At 47.8% G+C, this 16079-nt stretch overlaps 1 protein-coding gene across 2 annotated transcripts in view; it reads left to right on the forward strand.

The window, feature by feature from the left end:
* The window catches only part of LOC135253885 (matrix metalloproteinase-16-like), a 50678-nt gene that overhangs the window by 10992 nt on the left and 23607 nt on the right, over window positions 1-16079 (forward strand). Inside the window, exons 2-5 of one of the 2 annotated variants that reach the window (XM_064333714.1) lie at window positions 960-1108; window positions 2507-2521; window positions 4512-4634; window positions 10758-11062. In XM_064333714.1, the coding sequence (XP_064189784.1) occupies window positions 960-1108; window positions 2507-2521; window positions 4512-4634; window positions 10758-11062 (592 nt within the window). The remainder of the gene's footprint in view (window positions 1-959; window positions 1109-2506; window positions 2522-4511; window positions 4635-10757; window positions 11063-16079) is intronic. The other variant, XM_064333715.1, reaches the window with a different exon arrangement.

A 16079-nucleotide genomic window follows, 5' to 3' on the forward strand; every position in this document is an offset into this window, starting at 1 on the left:
CTGTGTGACAGCGATCATGCAGGACAGAATCCCCACTGGCACTGAAAACCTTTGCATGGCACCATAGTTTCATTACAGCCTTAGAAACTTTGAAAACTAAAAAAAATCAAATAGCCAAAAACAAAAAAAACAAATAAATAAATAAATAGAAGGTCTGAGCGTAATGGTTCCTAGCAGGGGAAAACAAAAAAGAAAGCCTTTGAAATCATTTTTAAATGTTTTCTCTTTTATTTATGAGCACATTGCATGGCAGTAGAAGAGTACATGTAGAAACAATAACCACTACACCAAGATAAAGTATTTTGTGACTCCGTTGTTGGAAATGACATTTCGAGGTACATCCTGTGGTGCTGCTGCTCCACCCTGGACGGAAAAACCCACACCCCAACCCCCTGCAACCCCCCCCCCCCTTCCCCCTCGCACCAAGTGTCATTTGCATGGCAGACAGCACTGCACAACACTGTGGGTCGGTAAGTGCTGTTTCAGGGGAAGGGAGGTTGAGTGAGATCGGGACCAGTACGGAGGCCTGGATCACTTCCTGTGTGTCATGTGACTTCAGTGGTCTGCATGATCTCAAGTGTTGCTGGTGGTGGCCGAGCGAGAGAAGTATGATGATGATGATGACGATATAGATTATGGTGATGGTGGTGATGATAATGATATTGAAGACGGTAATGACGATGAAGGTGATGATGATGATGGTTATGATTATGATAATAGCACTGATGTTGATGATTACAGTCGTAGTCATGATGATGATGATGGTGATGGTGAAGATCATGAACATAACTATGAGTGGAGACAGCTCTGGAAGGAGAAGTTGAGCTGACAGACAGACGGACGCAGACAGAATCAGGAAGTCTGGTCTGTTCATGGACTGAAGCCCAGTGTAGTTTCTGCTTTGTCATTGATGGAAGTATTCAGTTCTAACCCCCTGCTCCCCCCCCTCCCCCCCACAGGCCTGGCTCCAGAGGTACGGGTACCTGCCCCCCACTGACCCCCGAATGTCAGTCCTGCGCTCCGCACAGACCATGCAGTCTGCTATCGCTGCTATGCAGCGTCTGTATGGCCTGAATATCACAGGGTCGCTGGACATGAACACCATCGAGTGAGTCTCTCAGCATCACGCCTACTCACACCCATTCAAACCCACTCACGCCCTATTCACACACCACTCAAACCCACTCACACTCACACACCCGTTAACACACACTCATTCCCACTCACAACCACTCACACCCCACTCACACCCACCCAAATCCACTCACACCCCACTCACACCTAATCACAACCACTCACATCCACCCAAGTCCACTCACACCTAATCACAACCACTCACATCCACCCAAATCCACTCTCACCCACCCACAACCACTCAAACCCACTCACAACCTACTCGCACCCTCTCACACCCGTTAACACTCTATTACAATGGTGCACTGCATCAAATGCGCCTCCTCATGTTACACCTACCCTCACTGTGTTGCTGTGGTGGACTGCAATGCTCAGCTGCAATTAACCGTCCATAATTAAGGCCTGGATTTAATGGACCTTAACTTTGGCTCACAGTGAAGTGCAGCTGTGCATTTTCAGTTTCTTTTTTTTTCTCCCCCGTTTAAAAAATTAAGAGATCCCCAGTGTTTGGCCAGAATGAAACTGACACTTGTGTTTAGGCAAAAGATGAGTGCTGATCTTTTCCAAACCTTGCAAAACCCAGCTCATTATGCATGCAGGACTGGTCCTATGTTAGGGACAGTCAGTATTCATAAAGCATCTGAGTAGGAGCACTGATCCAGGATCCGGGTCTTATGATTTATGAATACTGGGCCCAACGTAAGATCAGTTTAATCTTTTAACTGGTAATGGATAAGGTGAGGATATGGATGTGTGATCCTACGCCGAGATGCTTTATGGATACAGACTGCATGTATTCAGCTGTGAGGGCCTGCGGCCTTGCCCAAGCTGGACGGGCTAGCAGACCGCATGTCTGAGAACTCAGCCCCACACTCTGAGTCACAGTCAGAATGAGAGAACTCAGCCACACACTCTGAGTCACAGTCAGAATGAGAGAACTCAGCCACACAATTTGAGTCACAGTCAGAATGAGAGAACTCAGCCACACACTCTGAGTCACAGTCAGAATGAGAGAACTCAGCCACACACTCTGAGTCACAGTCAGAATGAGAACTCAGCCACACACTCTGAGTCACAGTCAGAATTAAAGAACTCAGCCACACACTCTGAGTCACAGTCAGAATTAAAGAACTCAACCACACACTCTGAGTCACAGTCAGAATGAAAAAACCCAGTCAGGTTTCTGCACTATGATCCAGCCATTTACATGGTAAACACAGAGGGATTAGACTGCTCTTCAGCTCCTGTCACTCAGCACGAGGCCCCGCCCCCCTTGCCCCATCCCTCTGCTCCGCCCACTCCCCCCAACCTCATCCAGCCAATGTCTTAACTGCTGTTTGTTTCTCCCTTTGCTTTCTGTACGGTGGTGTAGCGAAAACACGTTAAGGTGAGGACCCTTTTCTAAATTTACCGTGTCTTTTTTTTTTTTTTTTTTTTAATTGTGCATTCATTTATTTTATGTTTGCTGTAAAAAAATTTAAAAAATAACTGTAAAATAAAATGAAAACATGATATGTTTTTGTGTGCAGTGCGGCGGGGGCAATGAGCTCGTGCGAGGGGCGCCAGGGTTGATTATGTGGATGCTGGTGACTCGGTTGCGTTAAGTGTGACAGACATTAGTCTCTGGCTGAGCAGGCCTCCTTTCCCAACTCTCATTAGAGCGCCTTATCCAGGGCTAGCGCCCGCCGCAGAGGCACACGGGGAGGCGGGAGTGCGATTGTCACGCCTTCCTCTCAGCTCCTGAGTGACGTCTGTAGCGTCAGTTCAGCAGTTTGTCTGAGTCCGGTCCGGTTCAGAAGGCAGCAGTGCTAGCACTCCACTATTATGCTTGCAAGTGATGCATTCTGCTAAATTTGAGGGCGGCGACATTTCGACAGGATCCTCAAAATGGACTCTTATCGAAGTAGATTTTTTGCACCGAACCTCTAACTCATTTCTGATTTTTTTTTTTTTTGATCATCGATGGTCCCGAGATGCCGATCTCTACGTCAGCGCTCCTCGGAGCTGAGCCTGGGGAGGTGCAGAGTCCGCTGGCTTTTGTTGTCACCTGAAAAATAAGAGCGTGGTTTAAACCCATTAATGTGTAATGAACTGCTTTAATCGGTCTGAGTGACTGCTACTTTCAGGGTCTGATAACAATGAAAACCAGGAGACCCTGTACCTGCCCATGGGCCTTGGATAGGAGCAGGCACTCCTCAGTTGAACCAGGAAGTGACGCAGAATGCGTAATCCTACTGGTGACTCGATAGCAGCCGCTCTGTGTTGGAACTTGAACTTGAAACGTCGACTGAGGGATCATTGTATTTTCACACAATCTCCCGAAAGGTGAGAGACGGAACAAAATTTTAAAAAACCTGTGAGACGCCAACACGAATCGCCTCCGGGTCACCTTAGGATCCCTGTAGAGTTCAGGCTTCGCAGAACTCTGGAGATGTTCATTCGCCCCCGTCATGCCACCCCCGCCGTTTCTGAGACAGTAAATAACCCTCAAGGCTAAAACATCAGCCGAGGCTTCATGAATCTTGTAGCGGATGTTCGCCACATCTGTTATCAATCTCTTGACTCGTATGAAGCGATGAAGAGAACTCTGGTTCAAATCTGCGCGTGATTGACAGCTTGGCATGGCTCCATCCAGCCCTGGGTACAGGAGACCCCACTGTGACATCACAGGTTTTTGCTGTTACTGAGACCGGCCTGTTCATCGGTGGATACATAATGAAAAACACGTGAGATGGAAGGGAGCGATGAGTGATTTATTCGATTTGATTTTTATTTTACTTTTATTTAACCGGGAAAGTCCCTCGAGATTAATAACCCCTTTTTTGAGGAGGCCTGGCCAAGACAGCACACCATTGCAAACCTTCAAAAGTAAAAAAAATCTTTTATTAAATATAGCGAATACGCAGAACAGACATGCAATATTAGATCCAGCTTCGGAAAAGCAGGTACCTTCTTCAGTTACACAACCATTGATCATGGCTTTGAACTAGCCTGAAGAGGCAAGATTATTAAAATGGAGAGTCTTCTGAAGTTTATTCCACGACCAGGGCACTAAATAAGAGAAGGCTGTTCTCCTAACCCTGAGTAGCCCCTGGGTACAAGTTACAGTGTACAGTGTTGTGTACGTGATCAGGAATTGGTTTCAAAACGCAAAGCATTGTGATGCAGAGTGATGTCGTCCTGATTCCAGAACCCCAGCGGGTGATGTGTTGTCATGTCATCAGCATGCACCACTAATAGGCCCCAGGGAATGATGTATTGTGATGTCATCAGGGCGCGCCTCTGTGTTCCCCAGGGAGTGACACACTGTATTGTGATATCATCAAGCAGCGCGGCTGGGGGACCCAGCTCTGATACCTCTGTCTTGTGCCGTGCAGTTGGATGAAAAAGCCTCGATGTGGGGTTCCAGACCAGCTAGGGGGGGCCTCTAAGTTCAACGTGCGGAGACGGCGGTACGCCCTCACGGGGCAGAGGTGGCAGCACAGGCACATCACGTACAGGTGAGTTGTCGTCATGACTACATGTCTGTTATGAAAGCATTCCAGCTGCAAGCTTAGTGCCTGAAGCCCTGCTGTAAATGAACACAGGCACTGGAAAGCGTGATGTAATGCTGTGCTTGTGTCTGTAACAGCGCTGTGCTTGTGTCTGTAACAGCACTGTGCTTGTGTCTGTAACACCGCTGTTACCCATCAGATTCCTCTGCGTCCGCCTGCTCGCCTATACCCACAAACAAACAGCCAGGCTGTGTCTCTCTGTAAACAATATCCATACAGAACTGCCCTCTCTCTCTCAGCTTTCACACAGTCACTCTCTTCCCCTCTCTCTCTCTCAGCTTTCACACAGTCACTCTCTCTCTTCCCCCTCTCTCTCTCTCTCTCACATACTCATTCTCTCTTTCTCCCCTCACGCTCTCTCTCTCTTCCACTCTCCCTCCCACTCCTCTCTCTCACACACTCACACCCCACCTCTCTTCCACCTGCCTGTCCTTCTCTCTTCCTCCATCTCTCCCTCCCTCCCTCTCCTTGGATATATTTAGTTGCTTGTGTTTTTAGTGTTTTTTTTCCTCAGCCACGCGTTGCTCTTTAGCAGTAATGTAGGTTAAATGAAACTGTGCAGCCTACATAAGCCAGGATTACTTTGTTTTCGGGGTCAAAGGTCGGCTCTGTGTGATCTTCCATTCGCCCCGGTGTCCCGGACAGCCGCAGCGACTGAGGGCACCGCTATGGGAATTCCGCATGAGTAAAAGGCGATGCATCGCAGAGGGAGGGCCAGAGGGCGGCTGCTCCTGCCCCACGTCCCCTTCGAGGTCGTGCCCTAAATCCTCACGTCGTTATGACGACTTCATCGTCACGTGACTCTCGTGAATACGACTCTTGTGCGCGCGTGTCATTGACGCTACGCCAAAACAATTGACTGTATGGTGCCTTTATCACATTGGCCACCGAGTTCATTACCCCAGGGTCAAGCACAGGGTCTGCACAGGAAGAGAGGGCTGAAAAATGGAGAGGGAGAGTGAAGGAGAAATGGAGAAATGGAGGGGGGGGGGCAAGAAGGAGGAATGGAAGTGTTAATAGAGCAAAACAGATGGGAGGAGAGATGGCCAGGGAGAACAGACAAGGGGTGAGAGGTATCTGGCGTATCAGCTGGTTTTCTCTGTGTTTCAGCTCCTAAGAGGTCTGTTTAATTCATCGATTTGCTAAAGCATCCCGCAAGTTCTAAGCAGGTTGCTGATTGATAGGAAAACAGACAAATGCTGCAGATACTGCGGCCCTCCAGGACTGGAGTTAACCCTGCAGGCTCTACGGCCCTCCAGGACTGGAGTTAAACCTGCAGACCCTGCGGCTCTCCAGGACTGGAGTTAAACCTGCAGGCTCTGCGGCCCTCCAGGACTGGAGTTAAACCTGCAGACACTGCGGCTCTCCAGGACTGGAGTTAAACCTGCAGGCGCTGTGGCCCTGCAGGACTGGAGTTAAACCTGCAGACACTGTGGTCCTCCAGGACTGGAGTTAAACCTGCAGGCACTGCGGCCCTCCAGGACTGGAGTTAAACCTGCAGACACTGTGGCCCTCCAGGACTGGAGTTAAAACTGCTGATACTGCGGCCCTCCAGGACTGGAGTTAAACCTGCAGGCACTGCGACCCTCCAGGACTGGAGTTAAACCAGCAGGCACTGCGGCCCTCCAGGACTGGAGTTTAACCTGCAGGCGCTGTGGTCCTCCAGGACTGGAGTTAAACCTGCTTATACTACTGTAAGGGGACAGAGCTCAGTTTTGAGTGAGGCGAGGAGGGGCGTAGAATGTGCATGCACATGTGTCTGCGTGCCTCGCTCTCCCACAGCTGGGGCGAGCAGATGGGACGGGCGCAGATGTTCCCCGTCGAAATTCCCGCTCCCCCGACCCACACCCTTCCTCCTCTCACCAAGAACTGAGGTGGTACCCCTCTCCTCCCTCCCTGTCCCACACCCTTCACCCTCTCCCCTCACTCAAGACCTAGCGTGGTACCCTCTCCTCCCTCTCCCTGTCCCCACGGATTCACCCAGCTTCTGCCGCACTACACTCGCTGCGTGTTTAAATTAACCCACTGAAGAATAGGTTTTTTTTTTGGAATGTTTTTTTGGAATAATTTTTTAATTCTAAGTCAGTGTTCTAGAACTCCATCTGCTTTCAGTCACCAGCAGTGATTGTGACATCAGCATTAGAATGTTCAGTTAGGAACATTATTTGTGATAATGCTTACACCATAAAGGGTTAAGGAAACAGAAAAAAGGGATATTCTCAGTACTGAACACTCCCAAACAGAAAACTCCTCGTTGGGCACTAAACAGGGCTGTGTACAGTGAGAGAAGAGAAATCAGCCAGTCCACAGCTACACTGTAGTTGGGAACAGAAGGCGGATTGCACAGGGAGGTGAGGGTGTAAAAAATGTATTTACAGTTACGTAGTTACTGTCATTCTGGCATTATAAAAATGTGCCATCCATGTCCAGTTAGATTTGCAGAGTAAAAACGGAATTGCTTTTGTCGTAAATATGGAGATGCTTGTGGGCTTTTTTTTTTTTTTTTTGTTTTTACTGTACTGCTATTCTGCACTTCCTGACTGACAACGTCCCTGACTGCATTGGTTTACCTGCATACATGAGAACCACAGTAGATGCTGAAGTCAAGGCATGTCAGGCTCAAACTCCCTCATTAAAAATGAATCAGCACTCTCTCCTGACCTGTAGTTAAAAATGGTGGGTCGGTGCCTCAATAGCAAATCACAGATGTGGTTCCCTTCAAAAATCTTCAAAATGTTACAACAGGGGAGAAAACACAATACACAGAGACTCACCCTCCCTGTCTGTGGCTCTGGAGAGATTATATATTGTTCTCTGCAGAGGAATGGACAAATGCCATAGATATTCTATCGTAACCAGATTGTCAGGTGCTGCATTCTTCCTATCCTCTTTGAGACACAAGGACACTCTGGTTTTATACAGCAGCTCAGAGTGCAGCATTTCTGCTCATATGTGTTCATGAAGAGGCACGTCCAAGGACTGTACATCCATCGACTTTGCTATGGTAACTGGCCCCTCCCCCCTCGTGAAAAGTAATAAGTTGCGACAGTTACTGGAAAGATATAAATAACTTTCAGCGTTAAGGATATTGAGTTGTCCATCTGGGTGGTCTAAAGTATTTATAGAAACAGCTGGCATCAGTTAACATCTTTCTTTTTTTGTTTCCTTCTTCTATCTGTGCACGTGATAAAAGCATCTCTCTCTTTCTGATATGATATTCCCTCATTAAAGAAGGCATCCTTTACTTCATCTAATCACCAGACCATGAGACAATTATTTGCTCGGTTAATTGCTATGAGTTTTTTTTTTTTTTTTAACATTAAAATCATGTTATGCCATGTTAACAAGGTGAAGGCGATTTTCGCTCTGGTCCATGTTGATTCACGGTTAGCCAATCAGATGAACTGCCTGTGAATCATCTGGGATGGATCTGACTAGATAACATGATAACTGAAAGCAGGGGAAAATCACGCCTCGCATTTCATTCAGTGAAAATAATATCCTACGGATGTGCCTTATCCGTAAAGGATGTCACATTGCACATCCACCTCAGATGACATTTCATCCACCTCAAATGACATCGCGTCTACCACAAATCCACCTCAAATGACACTGCATTCAGGTCCGATGACATCACATCCGCCTGAAATGACATGACATGACATCCTACTCAGATGACATCACATCCACCTCAAATGACATTGCATTCAGGTCCGATGACATCACACCCACCTCAGATGACATCGCATCCACGAGACAGCGTAAAAAGTGTCTGTGTTGTGCGTCTGCACCCACTTAAAACTTTGTTTTTACATCTGCGGGTAAACGTGAAATAAAACCGTATCTTAAGAACAAAGGAGGATGAAAATATGTATCTGAATGTGGAATTACAGCAGAGTGTTTGATAGTGAAGATGAAATGACTGATGATTAACATTAATTAATGATGACAGTTACAGTTTATAATGAATATCTGCACATCTGTGACTTTAGAAGGTATTTAGCAAGAAAGAAATCGGCACAGATTTGTGCTCCAAGATTCCCTTTGCCAAGATTCAAGACTCATCCTCTCCGACAGAATACTGAACTGTAAATTTGATCGGTGGCTCGTGACTTCCTCAGGAAAAATGTGATATTAAGTGGCGAAAAACAATCTATTTCCTCCCCTCCCCCTCACCTCATACCATAACCATGCGGGTGTGTGTGTGTGTGTGTGTGTGCGTGCTTGCGTGCGTGTGTATGTGTGTGTGTGTGTGGTGCAGGGTGGTGTGGGTGTTAACCTGGGATCGATAACTGTGTTTTTTCCAGTTTTTACATTCAGAATAAATTATTTTCACGGTTGATTTTATCTGAAGTTCTCTGTGTTTAAAGGAGGGGACAGGCCACAGAGGGCTGGCTTTGCACACATACACACACTCACATCACACACACACACACACACACATCACGCACCCAGCATCGGCAGGAAAGAATACATATCAATTTCTTTGAATTCATCCAACGAGGGACGAGAGGGGAAAAAAACAGGAATGATAATGTTGAAGCTGAGTGTAGTGAAGCTGCGATGGGGGATGGGGGGAGGGGTAGGGAGGGGGGAGGGGTGTGCCATTCACTCTGAAATTTTCTCGCATCTGTTCCTCCCCTGAGGCAGGCGTAGATATTTCACAAAAAAATACATTTTGCAGAGAGTGAGACAGAGAGAAAGAGAGACTGAGAGAGATGGAGAGAGAGAGAGAGAGAAAAGCTTAATATCTCCATCCTCCAGTACAACATTCTGTATCAGTTGTGGGAGTAGCCAGAATGCGGGCCTAGTACTACGTTTGAAGCCGTGCGTTATTTTTATGAACGATGTAGCACATACTGTATCTGGCACTTCCGATATTAAACAAAATGCTATTGTTCATCAGAGAGAGAGAGAGGCAGAGTGAGAGAGAGATTAACAGTAGATAAGATTTTACAGTAGATTTTAAGGCAGTTAGGGTAAGCATTGTAAAGTAAGCAGTGTGCCTTGCTTAGTGGTGGAAATGCAGTTGCTCTTCCTGGATTTGAACTGGCAACCTTTATGTGGCATTACAGTGTGAGCTCTGAAATGTGAGGAAGAAAGGAGGTTTTGTCACAACCAGAATATCCGATCAGATGCTGAATGAATGGATCTCTGTTAGCATATGATCCTAACAACTTTGCTGCATCACCACCAAGGCCTGTTGTGCAGGAGGAAATATGATCTTGCGCGCCTTATTGGAGATTGAACATATCGATATTTTCCTTTTTCAGCACAGTGTATTATGTAAAGGAGTCAGCAGTGTATTTTTGGAAATGCTTTTAAAATTTGGCTCCGGCAATCTGTGCCTCGGCTGGCATGCATCTCGGCTACTGTTCCGAGAGTGTTCCATTCGTGACTGTTCCGTTACCGCTCTGTGATTTCCTATGACTGTTCCGTTACCACCCTGTGATTTCCTATGACTGTTCCGTTACCACCCTGTGATTTCCTATGACTGTTCCGTTACCACCATGTGATTTCCTATGACTGTTCCGTTACCACCCTGTGATTTCCTATGACTGTTCTGTTACCGCTCTGTGATTTCCTATGACTGTTCCGTTACCGCTCTGTGATTTCCTATGACTGTTCCGTTACCACTCTGTGATTTCCTATGACTGTTCCGTTACCACTCTGTGATTTCCTATGACTGTTCACTGACCATGTCATGCCTATACTATGACTGTTCAATGAACACTCTGTGACTATCCTATGACTGTTCACTGACCATGTCATGCCTATACTATGACTGTTCAATGAACACTCTGTGACTATTCTATGACTATTCACTCACTGCGTCATGTATATCCTATAACTGTTCTATGAACACTCTGTGACTATCTTATGACTGCTCAATGAACACTCTGTGACTGTTCCTTGAGCTCCTGGCAGCTCTATGACCATCTTATGACTATTCAATGACCACCCTGCCAGTGCTCTGTGACCGTTCATGACCTCTCTATGACTGTCCTGTGATCATTCATAACCACTCTGTGACCATGTCTCTGCCCCCGCCCCCCCCCCCCCCCGCAGCATTAAGAACGTCACGCCCAAAGTGGGCGCCGTGGAGACACACGACGCCATCCGGCGGGCCTTCGACGTGTGGCAGAACGTCACGCCCCTTCGCTTCGAGGCCGTCCCGTACAGCGCCCTGGAGAACGGCAAGCGGGACGTCGACATCACCATCATATTCGCCTCTGGTTTCCACGGCGACAGCTCGCCCTTCGACGGGGAGGGCGGCTTCCTGGCGCACGCCTACTTCCCCGGGCCCGGCATCGGCGGGGACACCCACTTCGATTCGGACGAGCCCTGGACCCTGGGGAACCCCAACCACGACGGTGAGAAGCGGAGTTTTCAAAATGGCTGCCGTGCAACTGCGGTGGTTTGGGCTGGGCTGTACTGTGTGTGTGTTTAATAGGAAAGAAGCCGTGGCCGAACATTCCCGAAAATATAAAGTTTGTACTTTTCTGGCCTGTAGAACAGCCAGGACAGTATGAATAATGTATGGCTGTCTGTCATATATCGTTTCTTCTTTTCGTCAGAATCTGCAGCCCTTCAGGTGTACTCTGTGTTTGCTCTGGTGAACCAGGGTATATGTGACCCGAGTATAATAAGATTCTGTTCTGGTTGACCCTGGCTGTATATGACCAGTGGTCAATTATGGTTCTGTTCTGATAGATCCTCAGTATAATTGGGTTCTGCTCTGGTAGAACATGCGGTTGTGGTTTTTCTCTGTGGTCATAGTGCCGAGCTGATCTTTATTTACTTGGCTTGTGGGGGGGGGGGGTATGAAAATGAACGACAGTGATGGCAAGGGTCTTCGTATGTCCTGAAGCGATGCTAGAAACGAGCGGGATCTCGACAGATTATTTACAGAATGGCCAATGAGCGTCGGCCAATCGGACGCGGGTCCAATCGAACGCGGGGACCAATCAATGCAAAGCGAGGCCGCTCATCCAGATCATTAGGTTTGATGTGACAGTAAAGGTTTTTTTTTTTCTCTCCAGTCTTTAGGTAAACAAGGCGTTATGACTGCTGAGGGAGATGAGATTGATTTTATTTGGGTTCTCAAAAGCCCCCGTTGCCGCGCGCGATTCATAATACGCCGTTCCCCTTAATGAAAACATCCCAATTAAACATCTGATTTTAATTATGCATCAGCTCATGGAAACAGATTGGATTTCGCATCCGTTGTCTAAAATCATAGCAAAATAGCAAGTTTGTTTTTTTTTTTCCTTCTTCTTCTTGTCATCCAGCGCTATTTGCATGCAAACAGTGTGTTTTAACACAGCCTACGGCTTTCTCTGGAGCTCAGCTCAATATTCTGAATCTGTTACCCGAGTCTTTTTTTTTTGCATGCTGTAGAGGTCTAACTAACTCCAGAGGGGAAGTGCAAAGAAAGAAAAAAAAACCCTGAGCGATCGTTTAATTACTCGCCACGCTTTTTGAGACAGGGAGGAGTAGGGAGGACGTCTAACGAGGACGGAGAAGTCTAAATTGCCGTACGGCACAGTCCAGACCGAAATTTATGCTGCGCCCGTGTGTCCGCGCCACACACCCCCCCCCCGACGGCCCTTAACGAGCGTCCCTCTCCCGTCCAAAAGCGAGGGTTCTCAAACGTTATGGCACGCGTTAAAACGCGCGGTGATTGACTCAACTGTGAGCCTTCACTACATAAAAGCCACTCTCGGTATGTCAGCGAAGGAGTTGTACTTTCTATTTAAATTACAGTGTAAAATTTATGCTACCAGGGCTCATTTCCAGCTGGGCATTTCGCTTTGCAAGGCAGCGTTCAAAGGACGGAGTCAGTCTGGCCTTCGCGCCCATGCAGTGCACATTTGCACCGAATCTAACGTTTTTGCTCTGGACAGTTCCCTCGTGGTGGCTGTAATCGTCCGGCTGCCCTACGCTGCCGAAAAGCCTGGCCGGGGTTTCGAGTGCGTGTCGGTGGTTCTGTCTGTGAGCCATTAGGGTAGGGTCAGTGCCTCTGTCTGTGCTGAATCTCGTTTCTGTTGCTAGGCAAGACGAAGTTGTTGTTGTTGTTGTTGTTGGCGATGGTGGTGCTGGGACACATGTCACCCCTTGTATTTATTTATTAATTTTTTTCTGTTTTTGTTTTGTTGTGTCTGTGAGGTGCGTCCCTTAGTGCCTTGACCTGGCACGGCACCGCCACCCCCCTGCTCCCCCCCCCCCCCCCTCCCCCCAGCAGAAAGCGAGTCTCATTCACCCTGTCCCAGACAGGCTTACGAAATGAAGCGTCCTGCCAGAGAAAGGACAGGGAGGAGGAGGAGGAGGAGGAGGAGGAGGGAGAAGTAGGTCAGAGCGTTAATGCATAAAACACAGGCCTGCGGTGGTACAGTGTCTGCGGACTAGTAGGCCATGTTTAAATATACCCATAGCTCTTTCTCTCTTGGAATCAGTGCTGATCAATGCTTTTTTTTCACCCTGCTAGAGTACATTTTAAGCACTGTGGACTTTGCTCTGTTGGAGTAGGATTAACACTGGAGATTTGAGTCGTGTCAACGTGTTGACGCTGCAGGTGTGCAGGGGTTCGGGTTCGAGGGGCTCTGAGGGAAGATGGGGGGGGACAGTGCAGGGACTGGGAGACTGAACGCCGTTTATTTTCCTCCAGCAGCGACGTTTCCCTTGAGGTACAGACGTTAAGCAGACCTTCAGGTTCCCATGGAAACGCGGGCAGGAGGTCGCGAACGTATAAATATTCGTGACCTTGGGTTTGATCTGTCGTTCACCATACGCCAGCACAGCCCCAGATAAAGCCAATTACTGACAAAACAGTTTTGATTTGTGTGTAAATGGCCCCCCCTTGACCCCCCACCCCAACTTATAAGGGCTGGAATACATACACAATCTGTGTTTTTTTATTTTTTATTTTATTTTTATGTTCCTTGTCAGACAGTCACAGGGTTTCAGACACCACCAGGGAGCACTGCTGAAAATATATGGCACACCTGCGCAGTGTATCTTCGTCCAGGAAATTAAAAATAAGTTTCCAGGGCTCTCCCACCCCCCATGCCCACCCCTCAACAGCACCCCCCACCACCCCTGAATCTCCAGTCCTCGGCCCCAGACTGCCTGTAAATCTAAGGTTAAGAAAACAGGGCCCCCACAGGAAAAATCCAAAGCACGCCTGGGGAGGTTTGTGTGTGTTTTGCCTTTTCCCCACCGGCCCAGAACTGAAATGGAGATTAGATTAGGGAAACCCTAGTGCAGCAGGATCCCATAAGTCTGTTTTTCTGCCCCCCTCTTGTGCAGGGCAGGAATGTTGAGTAACAAAAACTCCTTGAATTGCTTCCTGGACATCAATACACCTAGCAAAAGAAATGCGTATTTTATATTTAACCCTTTGAAGATTAGAATTTTTGGAATGTTTTTCTTTTTCTTCACAATAATAAGTCAGTGTTCTAGAATGCCACTGCTTTCAGTCACCAGCAGTGAGTTACATCAGCATTGGAATGTTCAGTTAAGAACACTCTAATCATATTTGTGATCTTACACCTTAAAAAAACAAAAACAACAAGCATATAAAAATGTGAGATGCGTTACCTCTTAAAAGCATCCGCTAAGCAAATTGTGACATGGCGTGAATTATTCAGCTGCTTTGATTTAGACGGAAAGTCAAACTGGCCTTCATTGTCCCGTTAAAAGGTCTTAATTTGGGGACGCCGGAGGTTCTGCCAGAACCGCTTGGCAGCTCTCCAGCCGTTCATGCGATGGCTACGGCGCGGCAGGAAAGGACCTTTTTCACACCGTCAAGGGTATGCCCGGGGTTCGAAGAGCGCTCCTACAACGTTGCGCCAACGTTGCAGCAGGGCAGATTTTCCCAGAGAGAACTCCTGCATCAGCAGCTAACAGCGGGTTAGCGCCTTATGCTCGGCCCAATGCCACGCTGTATGACAATTTGTGCTAAACTGGAGGGGTGGGGGGGGGGGGGGGGGGTGGTGGGAGGAAATGTATGTGCGCATATCGGGCGCCATCTTATGAATTACATTTTTTTAAATGAATGAATGAATTAAATTTAATTAAGCCCATTTCTGTCTCTCTTCCTCCCTGTGTCCTCATAAACACTACTGAAGACTGAGTGGCCCGAAATGCTGGTAAACTGAGAGGTTAAATTTGGCCCCGGTCGGAAATGCTGTGGAGCAAATTATCCGAGTAGCTGCCTGGTTCCGACCCAAGAACCACCCAGCGACCTTTCATGACCAAAGTGGTTTGTTTGTGTTATTTGCTTTTTTTGTTAAAATCCACTCTGTCATGACATTTTCTTCTCTAGCCATCTGTAAACCTGTGCGATACGCCGTGATAATGCTTCGCTTTTTTTGGAAAATTAAAATGAAGCCGTGTGGAAATCTGGCTTGGGTCAAATATTTTACTTGAAATACTTTCGACATTGAATGACCCTTTCAGGACCGGTTAAACTGCCATATCGCTGCCAATTTCAAAAGAAAAGTAGCATATTTTCTTTCTTTTTTCACCAACATTCTTTCATGTGCCTGTACAGTGTGGGTCAGTCACCGTGTTTGACGTGAAGTTCGCTACAGGCATCTGTGGGACGGTTTTTTTTTTTTACATTTTCACCGGCATTTTGAAGAGGTCAAATGAAATAGATGTTGACTGCTCGCCTGACCCGGTGGTTGCGGCGGGGTGGGGGGGGGAAATGCGATGCGGTCAGCTGCATTGTTCTAACTGCGGCCGCTGAGCCAGTGGGGTGATTGAGAGCTCAGGCATTGTCTCGGAGCTCCACTGGGTCTTGGGGGTCAGCCGGACTCAGCCCTTCCCCAGGAAGAGTGGCCCCTTGACCGGGGGAGGAGCCGGGGCAGGAGTCCCTGGTGGTGGTGAGCTCCATGGCCTGGTTAGAGCGGTGTAGCACTGCGGGTCGGGAGAGGACAGAGGAGGGAGAAACTGTGTGTGTGTGTGTGAGAGAGAGAGAGAGAGAGAGAGAGAATGTCTGTCTGTGTGTGCATGTGTGTGTGAGTGTGTGTGTCTGTGTCTGTGTATGTGTATGAGTGCGCGTGTGTGTGAGTGAGAGAGAGTGTGTTTGTGTGTGTGAAAGAGAGAGAATGGCTGTGTGTGTGTGTGTGTGTGTGCATGTGTGCGTGTGTGTGTGTGTGTGTGCGTGTGTGTGCGTGTGTGTGCGTGTGTGTGCGTGTGTGTGTAATCTTACTCGGCTTGTCTCTCTCTATCAGAGGTTCCTCTAATGACCGTGGGTCACTGCCCTGCTCAAGCCAAAAACCTTGGCGTCAGCTCGGATTCCGCTCTCAAACTTTATTAACAAATGAATTCGGCTGTAACGGCCAGGTTCCTTCATCTCGGAGCCAAAGCCCCGCCCCTTTCCCG

The sequence above is a fragment of the Anguilla rostrata genome, chromosome 4 (genome assembly GCF_018555375.3).
Source record: "Anguilla rostrata isolate EN2019 chromosome 4, ASM1855537v3, whole genome shotgun sequence".
Taxonomy (NCBI): Eukaryota; Metazoa; Chordata; class Actinopteri; order Anguilliformes; family Anguillidae; genus Anguilla; species Anguilla rostrata.